The sequence below is a fragment of the Equus caballus genome, chromosome 24 (assembly GCF_041296265.1).
Source record: "Equus caballus isolate H_3958 breed thoroughbred chromosome 24, TB-T2T, whole genome shotgun sequence".
NCBI lineage: Eukaryota > Metazoa > Chordata > Mammalia > Perissodactyla > Equidae > Equus > Equus caballus.
This window is the reverse complement of record NC_091707.1, coordinates 23521258-23546610: the sequence shown is the minus strand read 5'-3', so window position 1 is coordinate 23546610 and position 25353 is coordinate 23521258. Positions and strand designations below refer to the sequence as shown.

At 39.6% G+C, this 25353-nt stretch overlaps 1 protein-coding gene across 2 annotated transcripts in view; it reads left to right on the top strand.

The window, feature by feature from the left end:
* Positions 1-2599: 2599 nt before the first annotated feature.
* The window catches only part of SGPP1 (sphingosine-1-phosphate phosphatase 1), a 43842-nt gene continuing 21088 nt past the window's right edge, over positions 2600-25353 (top strand). Inside the window, exon 1 of one of the 2 annotated variants that reach the window (XM_023627876.2) lies at positions 2600-3483. In XM_023627876.2, coding sequence (XP_023483644.2) covers positions 2794-3483 — 690 coding nt within the window. In that variant the 5' untranslated portion in view covers positions 2600-2793. The remainder of the gene's footprint in view (positions 3484-25353) is intronic. The other variant, XM_023627877.2, reaches the window with a different exon arrangement.

Sequence of the window (25353 nt, the reverse complement as noted above, 5' to 3'; positions counted from 1 at the left end):
AATTCAAATGAAATGTTTTAACTTTTTCCTAGTTCCAAAATCCTGTTCAAATCTATCCCCTTCCTTTCAATTTTCAGAACCACAGTCCCGGTTCAGGCCCTCATTCTCTCCCACCTGATTACTGCAATCATCTTCTAATTATTTATCTGGTCTCTGGTCTCTGACCTCTGGCAATTCATCTTTGATTCTGTCAACTTAAAAAAGCAAATTTGCCTGTTACTTTACTCTCGAAATGAGGGTTTTAAAAAAAAAATTTTTTTTTGAGGAAGATTAGCCCTGAGATAACTGCTGCCAATTCTCTTTTCGCTGAGGAAGACTGGCCCTGAGCTAACATCCGTGCCCATCTTCCTCTACTTTATCTCTACTTTGTATGTGGGATGCCTGCCACAGCATGGTGTGCCAAGCGGTGCCATGTCCACACCTGGGATCTGAACCGGTGAACCCCCGGCCACCAAAGCAGAACGTGCACACTTAACTACTGCGCCACCGGGCTGGCCCCCTCAAAGTGAGTTTATTTGGGAATAGTCAAAAGAATTGCAATTCAGGACGTGCATGCCATGCGAAAGCATGTGCAAATCTCCAGGACAAAAGAGGGGAACTTGCTTTTATAGAGAAAAATGGGGAGTAGGAAGGGGCTGTTCTAAACAAAAATCCATGCAGGGAAAGTAACAGTTCAGGGCAGCAGCAATTTCTCATTGGCTGAGCTGCAGTGTTAGTGTTTCTCATTGGCTGGGCTGTTGCTGGGTGAGGAGAGAAATCTTCCTTCAGTAGTAAAGCAGCTGTCCTTCCTGTGGGAGATGCAAGAGTTAGTCTCTTCCTGTTTGGAGTAATTGACCATGTATGTTGGTGTATGAGACCTGCTACAGGTCTTCCCTGCTCCAGTTTAGTTGAGGTTTCCCTTATTCATTTCACAGTTTCCTTCCTAGCTATCTCTAAAGCACAGTTCTGATGCTGTCACTCCCTAGCTTATAAAAGCCTTCCATGTCTCCCCACTGCCTACAAAATAAAAGAGCCAGCTTGACATTCAAGGCCTTTACAATCTGGTGCTATCTTCCCTTTCCAGCCTCATTCCAATCACTTACCCTTTCTACAGTGTATTCTATGAGCTATTCATTGACGTTCCCATCCCCTGTCTTTATTCATTTTCTCTCTTCCTAAGAGGGGCTTCCTCACCTATTAATATCTTCTTTTTAATTACAATCCAGCTAAACAGGATCACCTCTTAACACCTTTCCTGCTGTCCCTGGTCAACTTGTTTCTTCTCCTTTCCAGAGCATCTTCCGTCTCTATTTTAGCACTTATCATCTGCTCTGTACTCTAGCTGTACCTAGAGTGGACCTATCTCTGTTTACCAGCTATACTGTGAGCAACTTGAGGGCAGGGATGATGGTTTATCCATCTTTCTATGGCTACAGCCTAGGTAGTGGACTGAGAGGAGGAGAATAACGTTCCCTGGGAAATGAAGAAAATATTTCTAATGACATAAGGGAGGGGAATTTTCCAGCTTGTTTCTTGGAAGAAGTGCAAATTATTTCATTATAGACATTCACCTTACCTGAAATAACTTCCTGGAATTGGAGTTCAAAGACTTTCTACTAGAAACTATTCTTTCTAGCAGTCAAGTTTGTAATTTGAGACACGGAAGTTAAATCTCGGAACCAGCCTTATCAAACTCAAAAATCTACACAGTGCATTCGGCCACCAATTACATTTTTTGTGTGCAAGCCTGTTAGCATTTATTAAAAGGAAATTCCACCTGTAAGTCAAGACTCGCCGGGGCTGGCTGTGGTGTAGTGGTTAAGTTCCAGCGCTCCTTCCAGCAGCCCGCGTTTTGGAGCTTTGGATCCAAGGCTCGGACCTACACACTGCTCATCAGGCCATGCTATGGCAGCATCCCACATAACATAGAGGAAGATGGGCACAGATGTTAGCTCAGCAACAGTCTTCCTCAGGCAAAAAAAGGAAGGTTGGCAACAGATGTTAGCTGAGGCCTAATCTTTCTCACACACACACACACACACACACACGAATAACTGTGATCTCTTAACTTACACCAAAATATTTGATCAATGACACAGTATTGTCCTCAGATCTACATCTGGTGTTGCCACCACTGGTGAATTGGCACCTGCCTTTCAGGACATCAACCGTCGGAGACGGCTCTTTCATTACTTGTGATTATTTGAGGGGAAAGATTGGGGCGCACGGTGGTGACTTCGCCTGCCTTCACCATTCACCATTTGAATCTAGGCCAGGAAGACGGGCGGGTGCTGGGCCGCTGGCACCGCGGAAGCTGGCCCCAGGACCGTGGCCTCTCCGAGGCAACGGTCGGCAGACGGGAGCCGGCAACATCAGCCTGCAGGGAAGGAGGGCTGAAGCTGGGGAGCCCGGGCGCGCACCGTCCCGCCCGCGGGCCCGCGACGCCTGCTGCGCACGCAGACAGGCGAGCCCCCGGCAGCCGCCCGCCGAGCCCGCGCGCCCGGCCCCGCCGGAGGGCAGGCGCGGGGCGGGCCCCTCCCGGGCGGCCGTGGGGGCGGGGCGCGGGGCGCGCCGGCGCGTGGAGGCTGCGGGCGGCGTGCGCGCGCGGCGAGGGAGGGGCGCCGGGCGGGGGCTCGTGGCGGCCTGTGGCGCCGTCACCCCGCGGAGCCGAGCGCGTCGAGGAGGCGCCACTGCTGCCGCTGCTGCTGCTGCTGCTGCTGCTGCTGCTGCCGGCCGGGCGCGCGGGGCCGGTTCGAAGCCGGCCCGCCCTCCCGCCGCCGTCGTCCGGTCCGCGGGCCGCGCGGTCCCGTTATCATGTCGCTGAGGCAGCGCCTGGCCCAGCTGGCCGGCTGTCTGCAGGAACCGCAGAAAGTGGCCCGTTTCCAGCGGCTGTGCGGGGTCGAAGCGCCGCCGAGCCGCCCCGCCGCCGGCCCGAGCGCTGCTGAGGAGGAGGCGGAGGCGCCCCTCGCCGGAGACGCCCGGCGTCGGGAACGGCAGCCGGGGGCGCCCGGAGGCCCCCAGCCGCCCGGGAGCGACCGCAATCAGTGCCCCGCCAAGCCGGGCGACAGCGGCGCCCCCAACGGCGTGCGGAACGCGCTGGCGAGCGAGCTGGGCCCGGCCCCGGCGCGGCGCGCGGCCGGCCTGCGCCGCAACTCGCTGACGGGCGAGGAGGGCGAGCTGGCCCACGTGAGCAACTGGCCGCTCTACTACCTGTTCTGCCTGGGCACCGAGCTGGGCAACGAACTCTTTTACATCCTCTTCTTCCCCTTCTGGATCTGGAACCTCGACGCCCTGGTGGGCCGGAGGCTCGTGGTCATCTGGGTGCTGGTCATGTACCTGGGCCAGTGCACCAAGGACATCATCCGCTGGCCGCGGCCCGCCTCCCCGCCCGTGGTCAAGTTGGAGGTCTTCTACAACTCCGAGTACAGCATGCCGTCCACCCACGCCATGTCGGGCACCGCCATCCCCATCGCCATGGTCCTGCTCACCTACGGCCGCTGGCAGGTGAGGTGCCCTCCCTCGGCCGGCTCAGCCCGGCGCAGTCCGCGGACTCGCGCTTCACAGTTGTTTGAATTTGGCCGTTCCCCTCCCGAACCTCCCTTTCCGGAGGCTTTCACGATGCCTGCCAGCAGGCCCGCTCTAGGTTTTTAAAAAATTAAAAAAAAAAAAAAAGATCGGAAAAACCTAGAGAGTTTGCCCTCACACTATATTTTAGTAGTGCTGCCTTCCTTAGAACCCGAAGGAAACACTCTTCTTGGAGGAATACGTGATCTTGGGGCTTCGGTTGAGTTTTTCAACAGTTTTCATTCTTGTGATGCACAGAATATAATTGTGACTAATTACAGGGTCTTTATGATCATTGTCCGGAACTAAGACCCATTTTGACCTTACCCCCCAGACATTCTGTTTCAGGAGTAGGTGCAGTCATTAGCTTTACTCTGAGACACTGTTGATGAAAGTGTAGTGTGGTTCCAGAACGAACGTAATCGTTCCAGGCAATGAAGTAATGAATTTTACAGGAAAGCCACCCTTGATAGAAGTTAATGGAGCACAGCCTGAGTTGTTTTTAAGGGATGTGGTTGCTAATTTGCTGATAGACACAGTTATCTTCTGGATCACTGATCTGTAGTATCAGTTGTTGAGCTCTACAGCATTATTCTTGCATTAGCTTTAAAAATGCATGGTTTTAAAATTATTCTTAAAATTAGGGTTCTTGGTCAGACTACTGGGTTTGTAAAAATGGTAAGTATGACAGCAGAATGACCCTGACACTCAGGAGTGAGATTTTAGTGGTAAACGTCTTATATTTTGCCTACTTCTTTTGGCCTCCCCTTTTTCGATGTTTCATGGTCCGTAAGTGTCACCTGGGTTTACAAACTAATTCTCTTTCATATGGAAGCAAAATTTATTCTTAGACTGCTGTCTTTTAAGTTATGGGGAGATTTGTTCATCCTGCAAATCAGTCCCTTAATTTAAGAATAAAGGTAATAATTATGGAGAATCTAAGAAATCAGACTTGCTCAGGTTTTTTTCTGGTACAGCACAAAATCGTCTTACATTGAGAAATGCACATTCTGTGTAAAACTCCGTTATGATGAGCTTACTTATCACAGATTTAATTTCAGTATGGATGAACTCTTGTCCCCACAGACACTTCTGTGCAGTGCATCTCTCTTAGGAGTAACATGGAAAATATGTAATGTGCACAGTAAGAAGGGCAGAATTACGAGGGAAGAGTACTGCGGACAGTTTTTTTTTTTCCTGTAACCAAAGGAATATACAGCGATATTCAGATTGTAAAGTAGTGCTGCCTGTTTTGCATAATGGATAAATGTCTCAAATTTTATTTAATCTAAATAGTTCAGAATTTGAGGTTGTCACTGACTTATGTTTGGCATGATATTTACTGGTTAGCTAATGATGTTTCTCTGATTTTCGTGAGACCTTCAGGATTCTGTGATGGTAGGCCCTTTTGTAACTCCTCCTCAGTGAGTGGCTATGTTTGCTGTTAATATTAGCAGTCCAAGTGGGAGAAAATAGTTATTTTTTGCTCATCATTCATTCAGAACACATGCTAACAGGAAGTCAGAATAGCACTGCTGGACTCTTATAGGGGATGCAGCTATCAGTATTCTAACGTTTCAGGGTTATTTGAATTATCAGAATAAGCTTAACTATAGTTTCTGAACAACTCAGTTTATTTCATTCAAGGTTTGTGGAATTTTGTATATCATAGAATTTTAGAATTTGAGCTAGACAGGACTTTAGAAATCACCTAATCTCAAACTGTCATTTTACAGATATGGAAACTGACCATTTACATTAGAATTAATGTTGTAAAATTAGATTAAATTTATTTTATGTTTTTTCACTCCAAATTTGAATAAACTTCTAAATTTGAATAATTACTTACCTTTTAGTTAGCTGTTTTGAAAGAAGGGCTCCCTTATATGAAAGTTCTTTGTTTATAAATGTTTGACTATAATAACCCAGTACGAAAAACCAAAATGACTTTTTTACCTTTTTACTTTTTTTAATTCTTGTTATGAGTGGAAAACAGAAGAAGTACCTTTTGCTCGAGTTGTTTTGGTCCTCTTCTCTGTCCATTAGCATTGTAGTACTTTGGAGGCTATGTTTCCAGTGTGGGTAATGAAAAAATATGTATACTGGAAACTGGGATAAGAATTACACAATGAAAGTGTGATGTTTTTCTAATTACTAACAGTTTTAGTTAACTGTGCTGTCCATCTGCTATGCTCCTACTGTTTAATCAGGACAGGTGCGGTCACTTCTACATGCCTAGGGTGCTGAAACATGTCTGAAAACTGAGTTATCTCACATACCATTCCTTTGGTTTGTAATAGCTGCTTCATCCCTCTGCCACTTAATGTACCTACTTGAAATCCGCTCAAGATGCACCTCCTACAGGGTGAAACAGAAGTTAATCCTTTCCGTTTCATTTTTCCTCACTTGTTCTTAAAATGACAGTAGAAAACAAATTACTTGCGGGCTTGTTAAAGTGCAGATTTCTCCACCTTACTCCCAGAGGTTGTGATCCATTAGATAAGTGAGGGGCATTGCATTTTACTAAGTTCCCCAAAGATTTTTGAGGAAAAAAATATACTTTCTTCAACCTCTTCCAGTAAAGTTAACTTTTGATCCTCAGTATATGTTTTATCTTTCTCCAGCATTGCTATCTCAGCTCTTTTGCATTTCCAGTCTTCGAATCTTTTTAAGGCATATTATAATACAAAATTGGAGATTGAAACAGTATGGCTTCAAGTAGTTATTTGATACTGGGAGAATTTTTTAATTTTATTTTATGGTAATACAAGAAAGAAAGTGTTATGGCATTTCTCCAGGTATTAAATAACTTAAGACTCCATTGGCCAGGATAATGATTATTGCTCTCATATTATTCGTTGGAGTTTTTTGTAGCCTGAATTGGGGAAAAATAAGAAATAAGGAGCATCAGATACTAAGAACATAGTCCTCTGAAGAATAAGATAAAAACGAAAGCACTTCTTTTGTATTTATGTTTGCATGTTCTTTCCAGAAATAAAAATTCTTAATTTTTAAATATTAAGACATTTAAAAAAAGTCTATTACTGCATTTAGTCTACACTTATAATATCCTAATGTTTGGTCCTGCTATTAATACAAGTTTACAGATTAGGGAACTGAGATAGAGGGGGAAGTAATTTACTCAAAGCGACACAGCCAGTAAGTGGCAGAGGCTGGATTTAAACAGACTCCAGAGCTTACACAGAAAAGTCTTTTCAAATCACACTTTCTGATTTTTAAAGAATCTTTGTAGTAATAGATATTTTTGAAATAGATATGATTGTGTTCTTAAAATACAAAAATAACTTTTATGCATTATCCACAAATATTTGTTTTAAACCTATATGAAGTTGTTGACTGAAATCAAATGCCGATTTGATCACCCTTCCTTTTCCTGTCCTCCTAATATAAATAAAAACCTCAATAAACGTACTAAGAGCTTTGGAAAAGAGGGGCTGGCCCCGTGGCCGAGTGGTTAAGTTCGCGCGCTCTGCTGCAGGCGGCCCAGTGTTTCGTTGGTTCGAATCCTGGGCGCGGACATGGCACTGCTCATCAAACCACGCTGAGGCAGCGTCCCACATGCCACAACTAGGACCCACAACGAAGAATATACAACTATGTACTGGGGGGCTTTGGGGAGAAAAAGGAAAAATAAAATCTTTAAAAAAAAAAAAAAAAAGAGCTTTGGAAAAGAAAAGCATATAAGATATTCTATGAAAATATAGTTTGTTGTAGATAATAAAGGAAGGTGTCTGTGAGATTATGAAAAATTAAAAGGAAGAAAGGCAAGAAGTCAGTTATAAAAGTAGGTCGCAGATGATGAAGACTAGAAAAGGCTTCAGGAGCCAAGGGAAACTGATCGCTGTGGTAATTCTGGGAAGAAACACAGTTTATTAGAAAATTAAATTGGTTTGCTAGTTGATCTCTTTTTATCTAGCATGATACTTGTGTTTGAAATGCACTTTTTCCTGATTTTATAAGTGCTTATTATTCTTGATTTAAAGTTAATTTTATTTATTTATTTGAATAGGTAATACATTGTAGAAAATTCAGTATTTACAGAAAAATATGAAGAGGAGAGTACATTTCTCTTCTTTTTCTGTTCCACAGCTACCAGGGTCTCTTTTCACAGAAGGCTTTATTGTTAGACGTTTCTTGTTTAGGTTTCTAGAGATAATCTTTACTTTTGTAGATATATATTTATATAGTTTACTTTTCACACAAATGGTAAGGCGTTATACTGTCTGAACTTTGTGTTTTTCACTTAGAAATATATTGTGAAGATTGTCCTTTTCTTTTACCCAACAATTAATGAATACTAATTTTGTGTTTGAGATAGTTTTAAATGCCTTACATGACTTAACTCTTTTTTGTTTTGTTTTACTAAATAATACATCCACATGGTTCAAAATTCAGAGGTACAAAAAGGGATATAGTAAAGTTTCGCTCCCATCCCTGTCCACCAGTTACCCAGGGGACATTTTGCGCGTACATGTGTGTGTCCAAGTCCTGCTCTCAAAATGCAGTCTGGATCAGAAGCATCACCATGCGCTGGGAGTTAGAAACGCAGGGCTGGCATCAGGATCTACATTTTAACACATTTCCAGGGGATTCAAATACACATTAAAGTGTGAGAACCTCTGCTTCCAGAGACATTTTATGCAAATACAAACCTCAGCAAATACTTTATCTCTACATAGTCTCTTTTTATCTTAAAAAAAAAACAAATATCTTCTCCCAATTGTTAGGTTGTCTTTTCATTTTGTTGATGGTTTCCTTGCTGTGCAGAAGCTTTTTAGTTTGATGAACTGTTTGTTTATTTTTTCTTTTGTTTCCTTGCCTGGGGAGATATGATATTCAAAAAGATACTGCTAAGACCTATGTGGATGAACTTACTGCTTATGTTTTCTTCTAGGAGTTTCATGGTTTCAGGTGCAAATCATATGTCTGATAAAGGGTTAATATCCAAATATATAAAGAACTCACATAAGTCAACAACAAAAAAGCCGAACTCAATTAAAAAGAGGGCAAAGCGGAGTTTGCAGGTTCGGATCCCGGGCACAGACCTAGCACCATTATTCAAGCTATGCTGTGGCAGTATCCCACATAAAATAGAGGAAGACTGGCACAGATGTTAGCTCAGCAACAATCTTCCCCAAGTGAAAAAAAAAGAGGAAGATTGGCACAGATGTTAGCTCAGGGCCAATCTTTGTTTAAAAAAAAAAAAAAGTGGGCAAAGGATCTGAACAGACATTTTTCCAAAGAAGATATACAGATGGCAAACAGGCACATGGAAAGACATTTTCAGGATCACTAATTATTAGGGAAATGAACATCAAAACTACAATGAGATATCACCTCATGCCTATCAGAATGACTGTTATTAAAAAGACAAGAAATAGGGCCAGCCCTGGTGGCCTGATGGTCAAGTTTGGCGTGCTCTGCTTTGGCAGCCCCAGTTTGGTTCCCAGGCATGGACCTATACCACTCATCAGTGGCTATGCTGTGGTGGTGGCCCACATACAAAAAATAGAGGAAGATTGGCAACAGATGTTAGCTCAGGGTGAATCTTCCTCAGCAAAAAAAAAAAAAAAAGAAAAAGACAAGAAATAACAAGTGTTGGAGAGGATATGGAGAAAAGGGAACCCTCATACGCTGCTGCTGGGGATGTAAACTGTTACAGACACTATGGAAAATAGTATGGAGAGTCCTCAAAAAAGTAAGAATAGAACTACCGTATGATCCAACTATTTCACTTCTGGGTATTTATCCAAAGAACACGAAAACACACTAATTGAAAAAGATTTGCACTCCTATGTTCATTACAGCATTATTCTCAGTAGCCAAGACTTGGAAGCAACCCAAGTGTTCATTAACAGATGAATGGATACAGAAGATGTGGTATATATACACAATGGAATACTATTCGGCCATAAAAAAGATGAAATCTTGCCACTTGTGACAACGTAGATGGACCATGAGAGCATTATGCTAAGCAAAGTAAGTCAGATGGAGAAAGCCAAGCCAAATACTGTATGATTTCACTCATCTCTGGAAGATAAAAAACAACAACAGGGCCCTAGTCCTGTGGCGTAGTGGTTAAAAGTTCACTGCACACCACTGTGGCTGCCCAGGTTTGCAGGTTTGGATCCTGGGCGCGTACCTAGACCATGTGCCAACCATGCTGTGGCAGCGATTGACATGTAAAGTAGAGGAAGATTGGCACAGATGTTAGCTCAGGGCTAATCTTCCTCAACAAAAAGCAACAACAGCAACTACAACAACAAACAAGCACATAGATACAGAGATTAGATTGGTGGTTACCAGAGAGGAAGCGGGGAGAGAGGTGGGCAGAAGGGGTGATAGGGCACATGTGACAGATCGTAATTAATCTTTGGGTGGTGAACGTGATGTAGTCTACACAGAAATCAAAATATAGTGATATACATCTGAAATTTATATAGTGTTATAAACCACTGTTGCCTCAATTAAAACAAGGCAAAACAGGGGCTGGCCCCTTGGCCGAGTGGTTAAGTTTGTGCACTCTGCTGCAGGCGGCCCAGTGTTTCGTTGGTTCAGATCCTGGGCGCGGGCAAGGCACTGCTCATCAAACCATGCTGAGGCAGCGTCCCACATACCACAACTAGAAGGACCCACAACGAAGAATATACAACTAGGTAAGGACCCACACTAAGAATATACAACTATGTACCGGGGGGCTTAGGGGAGAAAAAGGAAAAAAATAAAATCTTTAAAAAAAAAGGCAAAACAGAACAAGTGGCAGCATGTTATGCACACAGTTCTGCACCTTGCTTTTTTCACCTAACAGTATATTCTGGAGATCTTTCTGTATCAGTGCCTTAAAGAGCCTCCCATTCTTTTTACCATTGTGCGAATGTACCATAATTTAACCAGTGTCTTTTTGTTATTGAGCTAACATTGGTTTATAACATTACATAAATTTCATGTGTACATTATAATTTGACTTCTGTATACACTACAGTGTGTGCATCACCAAAATCTAGTTTCCATCCATCACCATACAGTTGACCCCCTTTACCTATTTCACCCTCCCAACCTTCCCCTCTGGTAACCACCAATCTGTTCTCTGTATCTATGTGCGTGTTTTTGTTTTGTTTGTTCATTTATTTTGGGTTTTTTTATATTCCATATAGGAGTGAAATCACATAGTATTTTTCTTTGTCTGATTTGTTTCACTGAGCATAATACCCTCAAGGTCCATCTGTGTTGTTGCAAATGGCAGGATTTCATCTTTTTTGTGGCTGAGTAGTAATCTTTTGTGTATATATACTACATCTTCTTTATCCATTCACCCATCGATGGGCACTTGGGTTGTTTCCATATCTTGGCTGTTGTGAATAATACTGCAGTGAACATAGTGGTGCCTGTATCTTTTCCAATTAGTGTTTTCATATTCTGTGGATAAGTAAGTGGAATAGCTGGATCATATGGTAGTTCTGTTTGCAATTTTTGAGAAATCTCCATACTATTTTCCATATTTACATTCCCACCAACAGGATATGAGTGTTCGCTTTTCTCTATATCCTCTCCACCACTTGTTATTTCTTGTCTTTATGATAATAGCCATTCTGGCATGAAGTGTCTCATTGTGGTTTTGATTTGCATTTCACTAATAATTAGTGATGTTGAAGATCTTTTCACGTGCCTATGGGCCATCTGTATGTCTCCTTTGGAAAAATATCTGTGCAGATCCTCTACTAATTTTTAAAGGGATTTTTTTAAATTAAGATTGGCACCTGAGCTAACAACTGTTTCCAGTCTTTTTTTTTTTTTTTTTTTTGCTTTTTCTTCCCCAATACCCCCAGTACATAGTTGTATATTTTTTAGTTGTGGGTCCTTCTAGTTGTGGCATGTGGGATGCCGCCTCAACATGGCCTGATGAGTGGCGCCATGTCCACGCCCAGGATCCAAACTGGCGAAACCCTGGGCCGCTGAAGCGGAGCTCGGGAACTTAACCACTCGGCCTTGTGGCCCGCCACAGGATTGTTTGGTTTTTTGTTGTTGTTACATTGTATGAGTACTTTATGTATTTTGGATAGTAACCCCTTATCTGCTATATGACTTGCAAATATCTTCTCTCATTTGGTAGATTGCTCTTCATTTTGTTGATGGTTTTCTTTGCTGTGCAGAAGCTTTTTAGTTTGATGTAGTCTCATTTGTTTCCCTTGCCTGAGGGGAGACATCCAAAAAGATGTTGCTAAGATCAGTGTCAAAGAGCGTACTGCCTGTGTTTTCTTCTAGGAGTTTTATGGTTTCAGGTCTTACATTCAAATCTTTAATCCATTTTGAGTTAATTTTTGTATGTGGTATAAGATAGTAGTCTAGTTTCATTCTTTTGCACGTGGCTGTCCAGTTTTCCCAATACCATTTATTGAAGAGACTCTCTCCATTGTATGTTCTTGGCTCCTTTGTATGACTTAACTCTTTTAATCCCCATAAAATCCTATAAATATTAACACTGGTTTGCATAAGAATAAACTGAGGCAGAGAGAGGTTAAGAAACTTGCCCAAGATGACTCAGCAGGTACGTAACAGCCTAGTTTCAAACCCAAGCAGTTTGGCTGCAAAATGACATTACTGTATACTACTGTTTTATATTGCCTCTCCATATTAGCACTTCCATATTATATGTAGAGAGAGCTATCTAAGTTTTTCATATCTGCATGATGTTCCAATATATTAGTATAGCATAGTTTATTTACTAAGTTGGTCATTCCAGTACTGCCTATTCAAAGCCTGTCTCTATTTTTTTCTGTTATATTTGGAGTATTTTACTTACTAATTTTTTTTTAACTGTAACTGTTTTGGTTTTGTTTTTATTGAAGCTTTTCTCTTTTTGTGTGTGTGAGGAAGATTTGCTCTAAGCTAACATCTTTTACCCATCTTCCTCTCTTTTTGCCTGATGAAGGTTAGCCCTGAGCTAACATCTGTGTCAGCCTTCCTCTATTTTGTGTACGGGTTGCTGCCACAGCATGGCTACCATGAGTGGTGTATGGCCACACATGGCATCCAAACCTGTGAACCCAGGCCGCCAAAGCAGAGCACACCAGACTTAAGCACTACACCACTGGGCCAGCCCCTTGTTTTGTTTCCTAGTAATTGCTCTACCTTCAAATGTTATACCACTTCAGGTATAACATAAGACCCTTGCAACAGTATACTTCCATTTTTCCCTCTCCCCTCTTTTGTATTATTGTTGTCATACATTTTAGATGTACATATGTGATAAAACTCACAACACATTCTTATTATTTTTATATAATGTTCCAGCCTTATTTCTAGAAGTATTTTTCCCCCTCTTCTCCCACACCCTCTCTTTCTGGAACTTCAATCTCCTGTGTTGGAATTAGACTGTTTAATCTTGGTCACTCACAGATCACTGATACTCTGATGGTGATGATGATGATGATGATGATGATGGCAGTGTTTTTGCTCTCTGTGCTTCAATTTGGATAGTTTCTGTTGCTATGACTTCAAGTTTACTGATCTTTTCTTCTGCAATGTCTAATTTTTGGGTAAACTCATCAAGTAGGATGGAATATAATTTCATATACTGTGTGTTTTATAGCTACAAGTTCTAATTGGGTCTCTTTTTAATCTAATATTTCTCCACTCGTTATATTTCTGTTTTACTTTACATCCTTGAATATGTTTATAAGATTTTAATAGCTATTTCAAGGTCCTTATTCCCATCATCTCTGTTGTCTTTGTGTGATTCTAATATTTCTCCTGATTATGGATCGTATTCTCCTGCTTCTTTCCTTGGTAATTTTTATGGAGTTTTAGATTTTGTTGTATTCCTTTAAGTACTGTTGGACTTTGTTCTGGTGTATGGTTAAATTGCTTGTCAGTTTAGTCTTTTTAGGCTTAGGATGGGTCCAGAATAACCATAGTCTGGAGCTAACAGCCTCACTACTAAGGTGGTAACCTTCTAAAGACTCTAGCCAATGCCCTCAGCACTCTGCTTGTGGAAAAACGATTCCAGGCCTACGTGAGCTTGGAGAATGGTTTGGCCTACTACTTTTTGGTTGTTTTTCCCCAGCCTGGTGGACTTTCGCCCCATGCATGCACAGATTTGGACTCAGCCAAAGATTTGCAGAGACCCCTCTGCAGACCTCCAGGGCTCATTCTCTTTGCAGATTGCTCTCTCCAGTACTCTGTCCCACAACTGAGAGCTGCTTTGGCCTCTGGGAGCTTCATTCTCTCTCGCCTTAACTTAGTGAGACTGCTGGACTTTGTTTTGGTTTCTCCTCCCATGCTGCAGCCTGGAAACTGCCTCCAGCAGCAAGCTAGGGCTTATCTCATTTGTTTCCCTCTTCTCATGAATCACAACCCTGTGCTGCTTGTTTTCCGGTGTCTGAAGACAGTTGTTCATGTAGTTTGTCTAGTTTTCTGGTTGTTTACAGTAGAATGGCTATTCTTAAAACAGTTAATCCTTTATGAGCCGATGCAGAAATCTTCTCACCTCCACTTATGTTTTTTGTTTTTTAATATATAACAGCTATTGAGATGTAATTCATATACCATACAATTCATCCATTTAAAATATACAATTCAGTGGCTTTCAGTATATTCATAGAATTGTGCAGCCATCACCACAGTCAACTTTAGAACATTTTCCTCACCCCCACAAGAAATCCCATACCTATAGTAATCACTTTGCATCCCCCCTCAATCCCTAGGTAAGAAATCCAGTTTGTATCTCTATAGATTTGCCTACTGTGGACTTTTCATATAAATGGAAGCATACAATATGTAGTCTGTTGTAACTGGCTTCTTTCACTTAGCATTGTGTTTCACAGTTCCTCCATATTATAGCATGTGTCAATACCTCATTCTTTTTTATTGCTGAGTAATATTTCCTTGGAAGGATATACTGCATTTTCTTTATTCTTTCATCTGCTGATGGATATTTGGGTTCACTTTTTGGTTATTTTGAATAATGTTGCTATGGATATTTTCATATAAGTGTATGGACATGTATGTTTTTGTTTCTCTTGAGCAATTTATTGGTTTTTGAAGCACTTTATATTGTGGTATAATTAGCCTTTTGTCTGTGGTGTGATTTGGAAATATATTTTCCTAAATTGTTACCTCTCTTCTGACTTTGTGGGTTTTTTCCAAGCAGAAGTTTTTCCTTTTTATGTATCAATCTCTTATTTCATGGTTTTTGGGTTTTGTGAAATATTTAGAATCACCTTCTACCATGGTTTCTTTTAGTACTTTATGATTTATTTTTTATGCTTAAATTTTTGAACCATCTCTTGCTTTGAGGAAGGAATACAACTTCATATTTCCCAACAGTGTCTTTATGGAATAATCCTTTTTTCCCTACTGACTTGAACTGTCACTTTTATCATATACTAAGTATATATCCATATTTTTTATTTAAAATTGATATATGTGATATTTGTGTGCCAGTTCTCTACTATTATATTTATTGTAGCTTTACAAATGCAATATTTTTTCAGAATTATTCTTGCTGTTTTTACATGTTTATTTTTCTATATGTACTTTAGATTTTTAGTTCTAAAAGAAAAATTCTTTTGCTATTTTTTTTATTGGAAAGATAAATGTACTTGCAAATTAAAGTCTTTAATCCACCTTCAGTTGGTTTTGTATATGTTGTGAAGTATGGATCTGGTGTAATTTTTTTGAAATAGATAATTAATTGACCTAGTACCGTTTTTGAATAGTTTATCCTTTTTTTTCCAGTTATCTGTAATGCCACTTATCATTATAATATTATCAATATAATATCAATATAATAAGATAATATCATTATCTTAATTGCTTTAGAGTAAGTCTTGATATCTGTTTATGAAAGTTCTCTACAATATTCAAGATTGTCTTGGCTGTTTTTGACTATTTGCTTCCTTTTTTTTTTTTTTTAGAGTGGCACCTGAGCTAACATCTGTTGCCAATCTTTTTTTTTCCTCCTTTTCTCCCCAAAGCCCCCCAGTACGTAGTTGTATATTCTAGTTGTGAGTGTCCCTAGTTGTGCTGTGTGGGATGCCCCCTCACCATGGCCTGATGAGTGGTGCCATGTCCACACCCAGGATCTTAACCAGCAATACTCTGGGCCGCTGAAGAGGAGCATGCGAACCCAACCACTCTGCCACTGAGCTGGCCCCGTGACTGTTTGCTTTCAATATACATTTTAGAATCAGCTCTTTAAATGCCATAAAAAACCCTATCTGCGCTTTTACTGAAATTGCAGTGAATATATAATGTAGAGAGAATTGATAGCCTTACAATATTGAATCATTTTATCTGTGGATATGGTGAATCTTATTTATTTTGGTTTTCCTAAATGTATTTCAATGAAGTTTTATAATTTTTTCCATAGAAGTCAACCATATCTTTTGTTAGATTTATTTGTTCTAGATTTACTTTATATTTTTTGTTACTGCTGTAAATGATATCTTGTTAAAATTCAAATATTCTGATTTTTTGTGGCTGGAATATAAAAGTGCACTTGATTTTTTTTTTTTTTGAGGAAGATTAGCCCTGAGCTAACATCTGCTGCCAATCCTCCTCTTTTTGCTAAGGAAGACTGGCCCTGAGCTAACATCCCTGCCTGTCTTCCTGTACTTTATATGTGGGACACCTGCCACAGCATGGCTTGATGAGTAGTGCCGTGTCCAGACCCGGGATCCCAACTGGTGAACCCTGGGCCGCCGAAGTGGAACACACGAACTTAACCTCTGCACCACTGGGCTGTCCCCTAGAAGTGCTCTTGATTTTTATGCATTAATTACATATATAACACTCTTGCTCAACTCTCCATTAATTCAATAATTTGGATATATATTCTCATCTGTTCTCTATAGAGAAAATCACATCAACTAAGAATAATAGATATATTTCTTTTGTTGCAATTATACATTTTTTATTGTTGGCTAAAAAGCTTTAATCAAGGTAATGACGTTCAGTCCCACAAATATAATCTTTTCATTTCTAATAAATATTAGGCAATACCATAAGCGCTACAAATATCAGGGTGAATAAAACAAAACGATTTATTTCCTTGAGGAAATTAGATTGATGTTTTAGGAAGACTCTTGTGTCTATAGTATGGCAAACGCGCTAGAGAGAAGCACGATTGGAAGCAGGGAGAGATGATGGGGACCCAGATCAGGAGACTGCAAACAATGGCCTGCCGCCTGATTTTATTTGACCTCTGAACCTTGAATGGTTTTTACATTTTTAAATTATTTTATTTTATTTATTATTTTTTTAAAATTTTTTTTCGTTTTTCATTTTTCTCCCCAAAGGCCCCCGGTACATAGTTGTATATTCTTAGTTGTGGGTCCTTCTAGTTGTGGCATGTGGGATGCTGCCTCAGCGTGGCCTGATGAGCAGTGCCATGTCGGCACCCGGGATCCGAACTGGTGAAACCCTGGGCCGCCGAAGCGGAGCATGCAAACTTAACCACTCGGCCACGGGACCGGCCCTAAATAATTTTAAAAAGTCAAGAGAAGAATGATATTTTATGATATGTGTAAATTATTTGAAACTCAAAAGTTTAGTGGCTGTACATAAAGCTTTATTGGAGCCCAGCCACGTTCATTCATTTATATATTGTCTGTGGTGCTTTTGTGCTGCAGCAGGAGAGTTGAGTAATTGTGACCTTGATGATCTAGTCCACATAGCCCAAGATGGTTACTGTTTGGCTCTTTACAGAAAAACTTGCTGGCCCTTAACCTAGATAGTGTTAGTGGCAAGAGAGAGAAATGGATAAATTTGAGAGATAGTAAGAGGTAGAATTTAGATGACGTGGTGATTAATTGGGTATGGCAGTAAAGAGGAAAAACAGGAGTAAAAGATTATTCCCAGATTTTGTATTTGGAAAGCTGAGAAATAGTAGTTTAATTTGTAGAGACAGAAAATATTGAAAGCAGGTCAGATTTGGGGAAAGAAGCAGGAGAGCAGGAACACTGAGGAGATGAATTCTGTAGGTATGTTGAGTTTGAGGTGTCTGTAAGACAGCCATCTGGAACTATCTGGGAGGCAGTTCTAGACATAAAAGACCTGGACAGGTTTGGTGACATGAGTATATACATACAGAATGCAGTGATAAGAGTGGATGATATTGCCTTGGGAGAGTACACACAGTGAGAAGAACAGAGGAGCTAGGAAAAACCTTTAAAGACATCAATATTTAAGGAATTGATAGAGTACAAAGAACCTGAAACAGAATCTGACAAGTAGCAATTTGAGAGGTAAGAGGCTATCTCAGGGATTGTCTGACTAAGGCTGTGTCGAGGGGGGGCCAGGGTTGGGGGGAGTTCTAGTAGCCCATTTGAACTAGCTTAAGCCAAAAAAAAAAAAAGGAAATTTATTTGAAAACTAGAGCAGGTATCTCATGGAAGTCAAGGACAAGAGAGAGCTGTGAGGCCTCCTGAGGGAGTGGAGACAGGCTCTGGAAGGCTCTCAGAACTAAAGGCACGTTGTCCATCTTTGTTTCTTTGAGGTTGCATGGACTCTCATTTCTGCTGCTTCTCTCTCTCTACTGTGGCTTGTGTGTCTCTGCCTTGCCCCTAGTTCTATATCGTTTCCAAATTCAAGCATACCACAGAGACTGACTGACTGACTTTCTTTCAAATTACTATCGGAAAAAGGAATCTAACTGGTTAAAAGCCCAGCCAATAGATTTGCTTCCCCAGGGCCAAGTGTCCACGCCTGCTCCAGTAGCTGTGGTCAGAGAGCAGGATCACAAGTATGAGCCTGTCTCCAGGGCCACACTGCTGGGTCTAGCTATGGATGCGTGCAGAAGAGAGGGGTATAGATTGGAGAATATCATAAAAAGAATATACTATAAAGGGAAACTAGAAGTGAAAGAGAGAGGGTGTTTCTAGAAAAGGAAAATAGTTAATACTGTTAAATGCTGCTAAGAGGACAAGCAAGATAAGTACTGAAACTTATAGAAGACTTAGAAATTAAAAAGAATAGAAAAAGCTAGTGTTAACTTTTTTTTTGTATTTCCTTACAATTTGAAAATAATTGGGACCATATTGTACATGGAGTTTCTTTTTTTTATTTAATATTATGTGTTATTTTAAATTTAAATTTATGTTTATTTTAAATTTAAAATTGTGGTTAATTTTGTGTGTCAACTTGGCTAGGCCATGGTACCCAGATTTTTGGTCAGATAGTATTCTAGACGTTTCTTTAGAGGTATTTTTTAGATGACATCAACATTTAAATGAGGAGACTTTGAGTTAAGTAGGTTACCTTCCATAATGTGGGTGGAGCTTTATCTGATCAGTTGAAGGCCTTAAGAGAAAAAAAGTAGTCCTCCGCCAAGGAAGAAGGTATTCTTCTGGCAGACTGCATTTGGACTGGAGCTTCAACATCAACTCTTCCAACAGGGTCTCCAGCCTGCGGGTCTACATGCAGATATTGGGCTTGTCAGCCTCAACGTCCTTAAAATAAATCCAATAATAAAACCAGTTCCTTACAATGAATCTCTCTCTCTTTTTTTTTTTTTTTGGAGGAAGATTAGCCCTGAGCTAACATCTGCTGCCAATCCTCCTCTTTTTGCTGAGGAAGACTGGCCTTGAGCTAACATCCCTGCCCATTTTCCTCTACTTTATATGTGGGACGCCTACCACAGCATGGCTTGCCAAGTGGTGCGTAGGTCTACACCAGGATCTAAACCAGCAAACCCCAGGCTGCCGAAGCAGAACGTGCAAGCTTAACTGCTGTGCCACTGGGCCAGCCCCTGAACCTCTCTTTATATGTACATATATACATCTCTTGGTTGTGTTTCCCTGGAGAACTCTAATACATTGTGTCATAAATTTTCCTAGAAGTAAAAATTCCTAGAAAAAGTTCTTAATGAGTGAAATATTTTCATATTCATGCAAAATAGTTTTTATACTACAGGGTTCTCCTTACTGTAGATATTATTAGCTCCATTTATAGATGAGGACACTGCGATGCAAAGAGATTAAAACTAGCCCATGGCCCCACACCTGAGGAAGTGGGCCCCTTTATGGGAAGTCTGCTAGCCGCAACCCTCTAAAAGCTCCCTCGCCTTAGGCAGCCGCATTTTCTCTACATGATCTTGTCCATCAGGAATTGAAAACAGGTACTGGGTTTGGGCAGGTTTCCTCAATGAAGAAGTAAATTCAGAAACTTTCATCTACCGTGTGGACTGAAGAGCAGAGAAGCTGGTCTCCAGAAAAAGAATGAAGCAGATATGTAAAGTGAAGAGATGGTCCTGTGACTGTTGAGTTTATAGTCCAGTTTCTTCTTTAAGCTCAGCCTCTTTCTGCCTTAGGGTTCTGTGAGATACTCTGTATCCTTATAATACATCTCTTTTTTTTAATCTCAAATTTTAGTTGATTTCTGTTATTCACCTTTTTAGAGTCCTAATAAATATATGTAGTGTAAATGGCTAGAGCCAGGTCTGTGTAGCTCCAAAAATCCAAATATAATCAATAAATATTGATTTATTCGTTGTTTTGTGGTGTATGTATATATGTATGTGTGTGTGTATATATATATATACACACATATATGCATTTTTTTTCGATGAGGAAGATTGTCCCTGAGCTAACATCTTGCCCATCTTCCTCCTTTTTTTGCTTGAAGAAGATTGTTGCTGAGCTAACATCTATGACAGTCTTTCTCTACTTTGTATGTGGGACCCTGCCACAGCATGGCTTGATGAGCACTGTGTAGATGCACACCTGGGATCCAAACCCATGAACCTTGGGCCACTGAAGTGGAGTGTGTGAACTTAACCACTACACCAACAGACCAGCCCCCATGTGGTATATATAATTTTATGATAGGCATTTTTATTTATGAGTCCTTGCCCACATTTCTATGTTGTTACTATAAAATTCTAGGGGAGAGATTATTGGGTCAATGTAAATGACATTTAGAGCTCTTTTATGTTTTGACAGAATACTTTCCAGAAAAGGTGCATCAGTTTTCATTCCACTAGCAGTATGTGAGAACAAAGCAGATATATCATTAATGTGTTATCTTTGTCATTTGTTGTTTACACTGTTCCTTGAATTCAAAATACAGTTTTTTTCTAGTGCCTGCATTTTTCCCGTATTTAAGTCACTCTGAAAATTTTAGATTCTATAAAGAGTTTTTGTAGTTGCTTTAATTGCAAATCATTCTATTGACTTCTTTTACTTACTTCAATGAATGTGAACAGAAAATGCCATAATATAAAAAATAATTCTGATTATGTGTGATAAAGAGTTAAGGAAAGCATATCAGTAAGAAAAAAACCGTTTGGTAGAATAACTGAAGGAAATGTTTAAATAAGTGTTCCTGTAATAGGATGTGCAATGAATAGATTAGATAGTGGTATGAAATTAAAAGCATCTAGGACGTCTTGTGATCTGTTTTGAGTTTGGTAAATTTTTACTAATTTGAAAATAATGTGAAAGACTTGTAAATTTTTCTTTCATCTTTTTTAAGATCTAAAGATTTAAGTAAAAACCTTCTTATTAGTGGAAATACATAAATTCAAATAAAGCTCAACATTCTCTAGGAAAAAGAAAATAGAAACTAGGAACTGCTAGCAAACTTAAAATTATTACCTATTTTTGTAGTGATAGCAGTGTAAAGTAACAAGCATGGTAAATTGGAAGAGGCATCAGAATAGGTTACTAGAAGATACTGCTAAGCGTTTGATGTTTTTTTTTAAGTTAAGATTGACATCTGAGCTAACATCTGTTGCCAATCTTTTTTTGTGTGTGTGTGTGTTTTTCTTCCCCCCAAAGCCCCCCAGTACATAGTTGCATATGCTAGTTGCAGGCCCTTCTGGTTGTGCTATGTGGGATGCCACCTCAGCATGGCTTGATGAGCAGTGTGTAGGTCTGCGCCCAGGATCTGAACTGGTGAAACCCTGGAACACCTGAGCGGAGCTTGCGAACTTAACCACTCGGCGGTGGGCTGGCCCCCTACTAAGTGTTATTTAGCATCCTTGGGTCTATTTCTTTATCTGTGAAGAGAGGGGAGTGGAATTAGTATCTTTAAGATCCCTTCTACCTCTAAGTAAGTGAAATTTATACCTAACCTCCATTCTAAGGAAAACCTAAATAAAAAATATCTGAGTGATAATTTGCTTGATCTAGGGATATAAGAAATTAATTAACACACTTTATATATGGACAGCAGCTTAGTATAGTGGTTAAAAGCTCAGACTCAGACTTCCAATATTTAATTCTCAGCTCTGAAACTTAATACCTGTTTGATCTTAGGCCTCTCTGTGCCTCAGTTTCATTTAAATTAGAATACCTACCCCATAGGGTTGTTCTGATGATTAAACGAGTTAATATTTGTAAAGCTCTTAGAATAGTGCCTGGTACGTAGTAAATTGTGTGTTAAATAAGATTATTGAATCTATTAACAGTTCAGTAAAGAACAGATCCATGTTCATTTCTTCTAACATCGCCTAGAATTGAATTTTGGCTTTAAAAAATCCAGCCAGTTTGTTGGTCAGACATAAAGGAATGGCTTTGCTAGGAATAGAGGTAGACAGTGAGAGTACAGTGGAGGACGGCACATAGGACAGATATGTGTCGCTGAGAGAAGGGTCGCTTACGTTGCTAGGGCAGAGGAAAGGGGGAAGAGGTAGCCCTTCCTAGTCCTCCTAATTCTGACTTTTTCAAAAGTAGAAAGTAGAGCTCTTACAAAATTGCTCAATTTGCCAATGTAGAAAAGATAGAAATTGAATTTTCTATTATAATGCCTTTTGCATTTTGAAAATTTCCGTACTTAATTAACCCTACTCCACTTACTCTCCCAAGTGCTGAGGCAGCTCCAGAAGTGCTCTTGTCACCCCAGACTAGATTTGCTCCCAACACTGGAGATTTGAGTAGGGATTTTTAAAAAACAAATCTCCACAGAATCCACACTAGACGCTGGAGAGGTTTTCTGAGGCCTTGTAGCAAGTAGGGCTAGATTATCCAAGAAACAATATAATTGTGATAAAAGGTTCTTTGAAAGGTTGGAATTGGGATGAATTAATGAATTGGAAATTGCCCGGAAGACTGGATTTACTGTTTCTATTGTTTCTAGTGTGGTTTCTGCAGAGGGAATCAGAAATTTCTTGTTCATCTTAACTATCTGGAAAGCTGTGGTCTGTCTGCAGCTCTAAAATGATACAAGCTATAATATGTAGCCCTTCTCTTTCCTCACAAATCCCTTCCCTATTATAGGAATTGGGAAGTAGATCCCAATTAACATAAGGCTACATCACCTAGTCTGGTAATCTTTCCTTATTGTGGTTTGTAATGTAAAATATATTTAAAATTATAATTAATATTTACATGATGAGTTCTGTTACCAAATTGATACTCTGTGATGTAAGAGTTCAAAAGAGAAACAGTAACTGACAGCAGATGTGAATACGTCAAAACAATAGACTGGGTTGAAAATGTTTTAATTTACATTTTTATCATTAATGTACACATTGACTGTGTATGGGTTAGTTTTTGTTTTACGTATTTAAACCCATGAATTATTCTGTGTTACTGTGGAAAGTACCATGAAGGAAAACATATTATTGTGATTAAGTTTTTTGGTTTGTTTGTTTTTGCTCTTAGTATAGAAAATATAGTTTATCATGTGCTATTTTATAACATTTTTTTTTAATTTGTATGCAACTTGGGTTACTTTGTTTTAGAAAATGTAAATTAGTTTCAAAAAGCTACAGAATCTTTACCTAATAATGTTTATTCTAAAACAAGCATTGGAAATTCTCTTTCCTAAGTTTACTCAAAATGATATTCAGATTGCATTTTATGGTGGATTCCAGAGATGCTCTTAGAACTAAAGGTTAATACAGCCTGGGTTTGAGGCCAGGAACTGAAAGATGCTTATGGCTTTTAACCTCACATTATCATAATGTGATACTGTAAGACTAATATCCTTAGTGGCTGAAGGCTTATGTTTACTTCATTCAACAAGTATTTATTGACTGCCTACTATGTGCAGACACTGTTGTAGTCACTGGTAATACAGCAGTGAACAGAAGAGACTGAGGTTCCTGCCCCCATAGAACTTACATTCTTGAGGAAGAGATAGATAATAAAAATAAACAATATTATTTTAAGTATATGTAATATATATGTACATATAGAATATATATAAAATATGTCATATTACATAAATATATTCTATGTAAAAGATAAGGGTCTTTAATTTCTTTCAGTAATATTTTGTAGTTTTAAGTGTACCAGTCTTTTACTTACTTGGCTAAATTTATTCCTAGGTATTTTATTCTTTTGGATGCTATTGTAAATTGAATTGTTTTCTTTATTTCAGATTGTTCATTTCTGGTGTATAGAAACACAACTGTTTTTTTATCTTTATTTGTACCCTGTAACTTCGCTGAATTCATTTGTTAACTCTAGTAGGTTTCTGTGGATTCTTTGAGATTTTCTGTTTTTAAGATCATGTCATCTGTGAATAGAGATAGTTTTACTTCTTCTTTTCCAATTTAGATGTCTTTTATTTCTTTTTATTGCCTAATTGCTCTGGCTAGATCTTAGAATATAATGTTAGATAGCAGTGGTCAGAGGTGGACATCCTTGTGTTGTTCCTCATCTTGGGAGGAAGTCTTTCAGTCTTTCACCATTGATTAGAATATTATCTGTAGATATTTCATAAATGCCCTTTATCATGTTAAGGAAGTTTCCTTCTATTCCTAGTTTTTCGAGTGCTTTTATTATGAAGGAGTGTTGCATTTTGTCAAATGCTTTCTCTGCATCAATTGAGATAATTGTGTATTTTTTTTTACTTTATTCTATTAATGTGGGGTATTAAATTGATTGATTTTCCTTTGTTGAACTACTCTTGCATTTCTGGGATAAATCCCTCTTGGTCGTGGGGATTTTTGTGTGTGTGTGTGTATGTGAGGAAGATTGGCCCTGAGCTAACATCTGTGCCAGTCTTCCTCTATTTTGTATGTGGGATGCCACCACAGCATGGCTCGAGGAGTGGTGTGTATGTCCATGCCCAGGATCCAAACCCATGAACCCCGAGCTGCTGAAGCGGAGTGCAGGAACTTAACCACTATGCCACGGGCTGGCCCCAAGATGTATAATACATTTAATGTACTGTTTGATTTGCTTTGCTAATACTTTGTAGAAGATTCTTGTATCAGTATTCACAGGGGATATTGGTCTACAGTTTTCTTGTCTGGTGGTGTCTTTGTCTGGTTTTGCTATCAGGGTAGTAATGGCCTCATAGAATGAGTCAGGAAGTGTTCCCTCCGCTTCTGTTTTTTTGGAAGAGCTGGAGAAAGATTGATATTAAATCTTCTTTAAATATTTGATGGAATTCACCAGTGAAACCATCTGGCCCTGAGCTTTTCTTTGTTTGGAGGTTTTTGATTACTGATTCAATTTCTTTGCTTGTTATAAATCTATTTTTTTATTTTTATATTTTTTAGTATAAAACCGTTTGCATCTTTTTATTCAAAATGAAGTCAGGTCCAGTTAGTGCAGATGGCCCAAGCCAATGTTGATGAAACCACAGTTCTTGGTTTGGTCCCACTCAGGCATTAGACTTCTCTCTCTCTTTTGTTTTTTTTTATTGAAGTAACATTTGTTTATAACATTATATAAATTTCAAGTGTACATTTCTCTGTGGCCTACATCATGTTCACCACCCAAAGACTAATTACTACCTATCACCGTGCACATGTGCCCTGTCACCCCTTTTGCCCTTGTATAAGTCTGTTTAGACTTTATATTTCTTTTTCAAAGATTGGCACCTGAACTAACA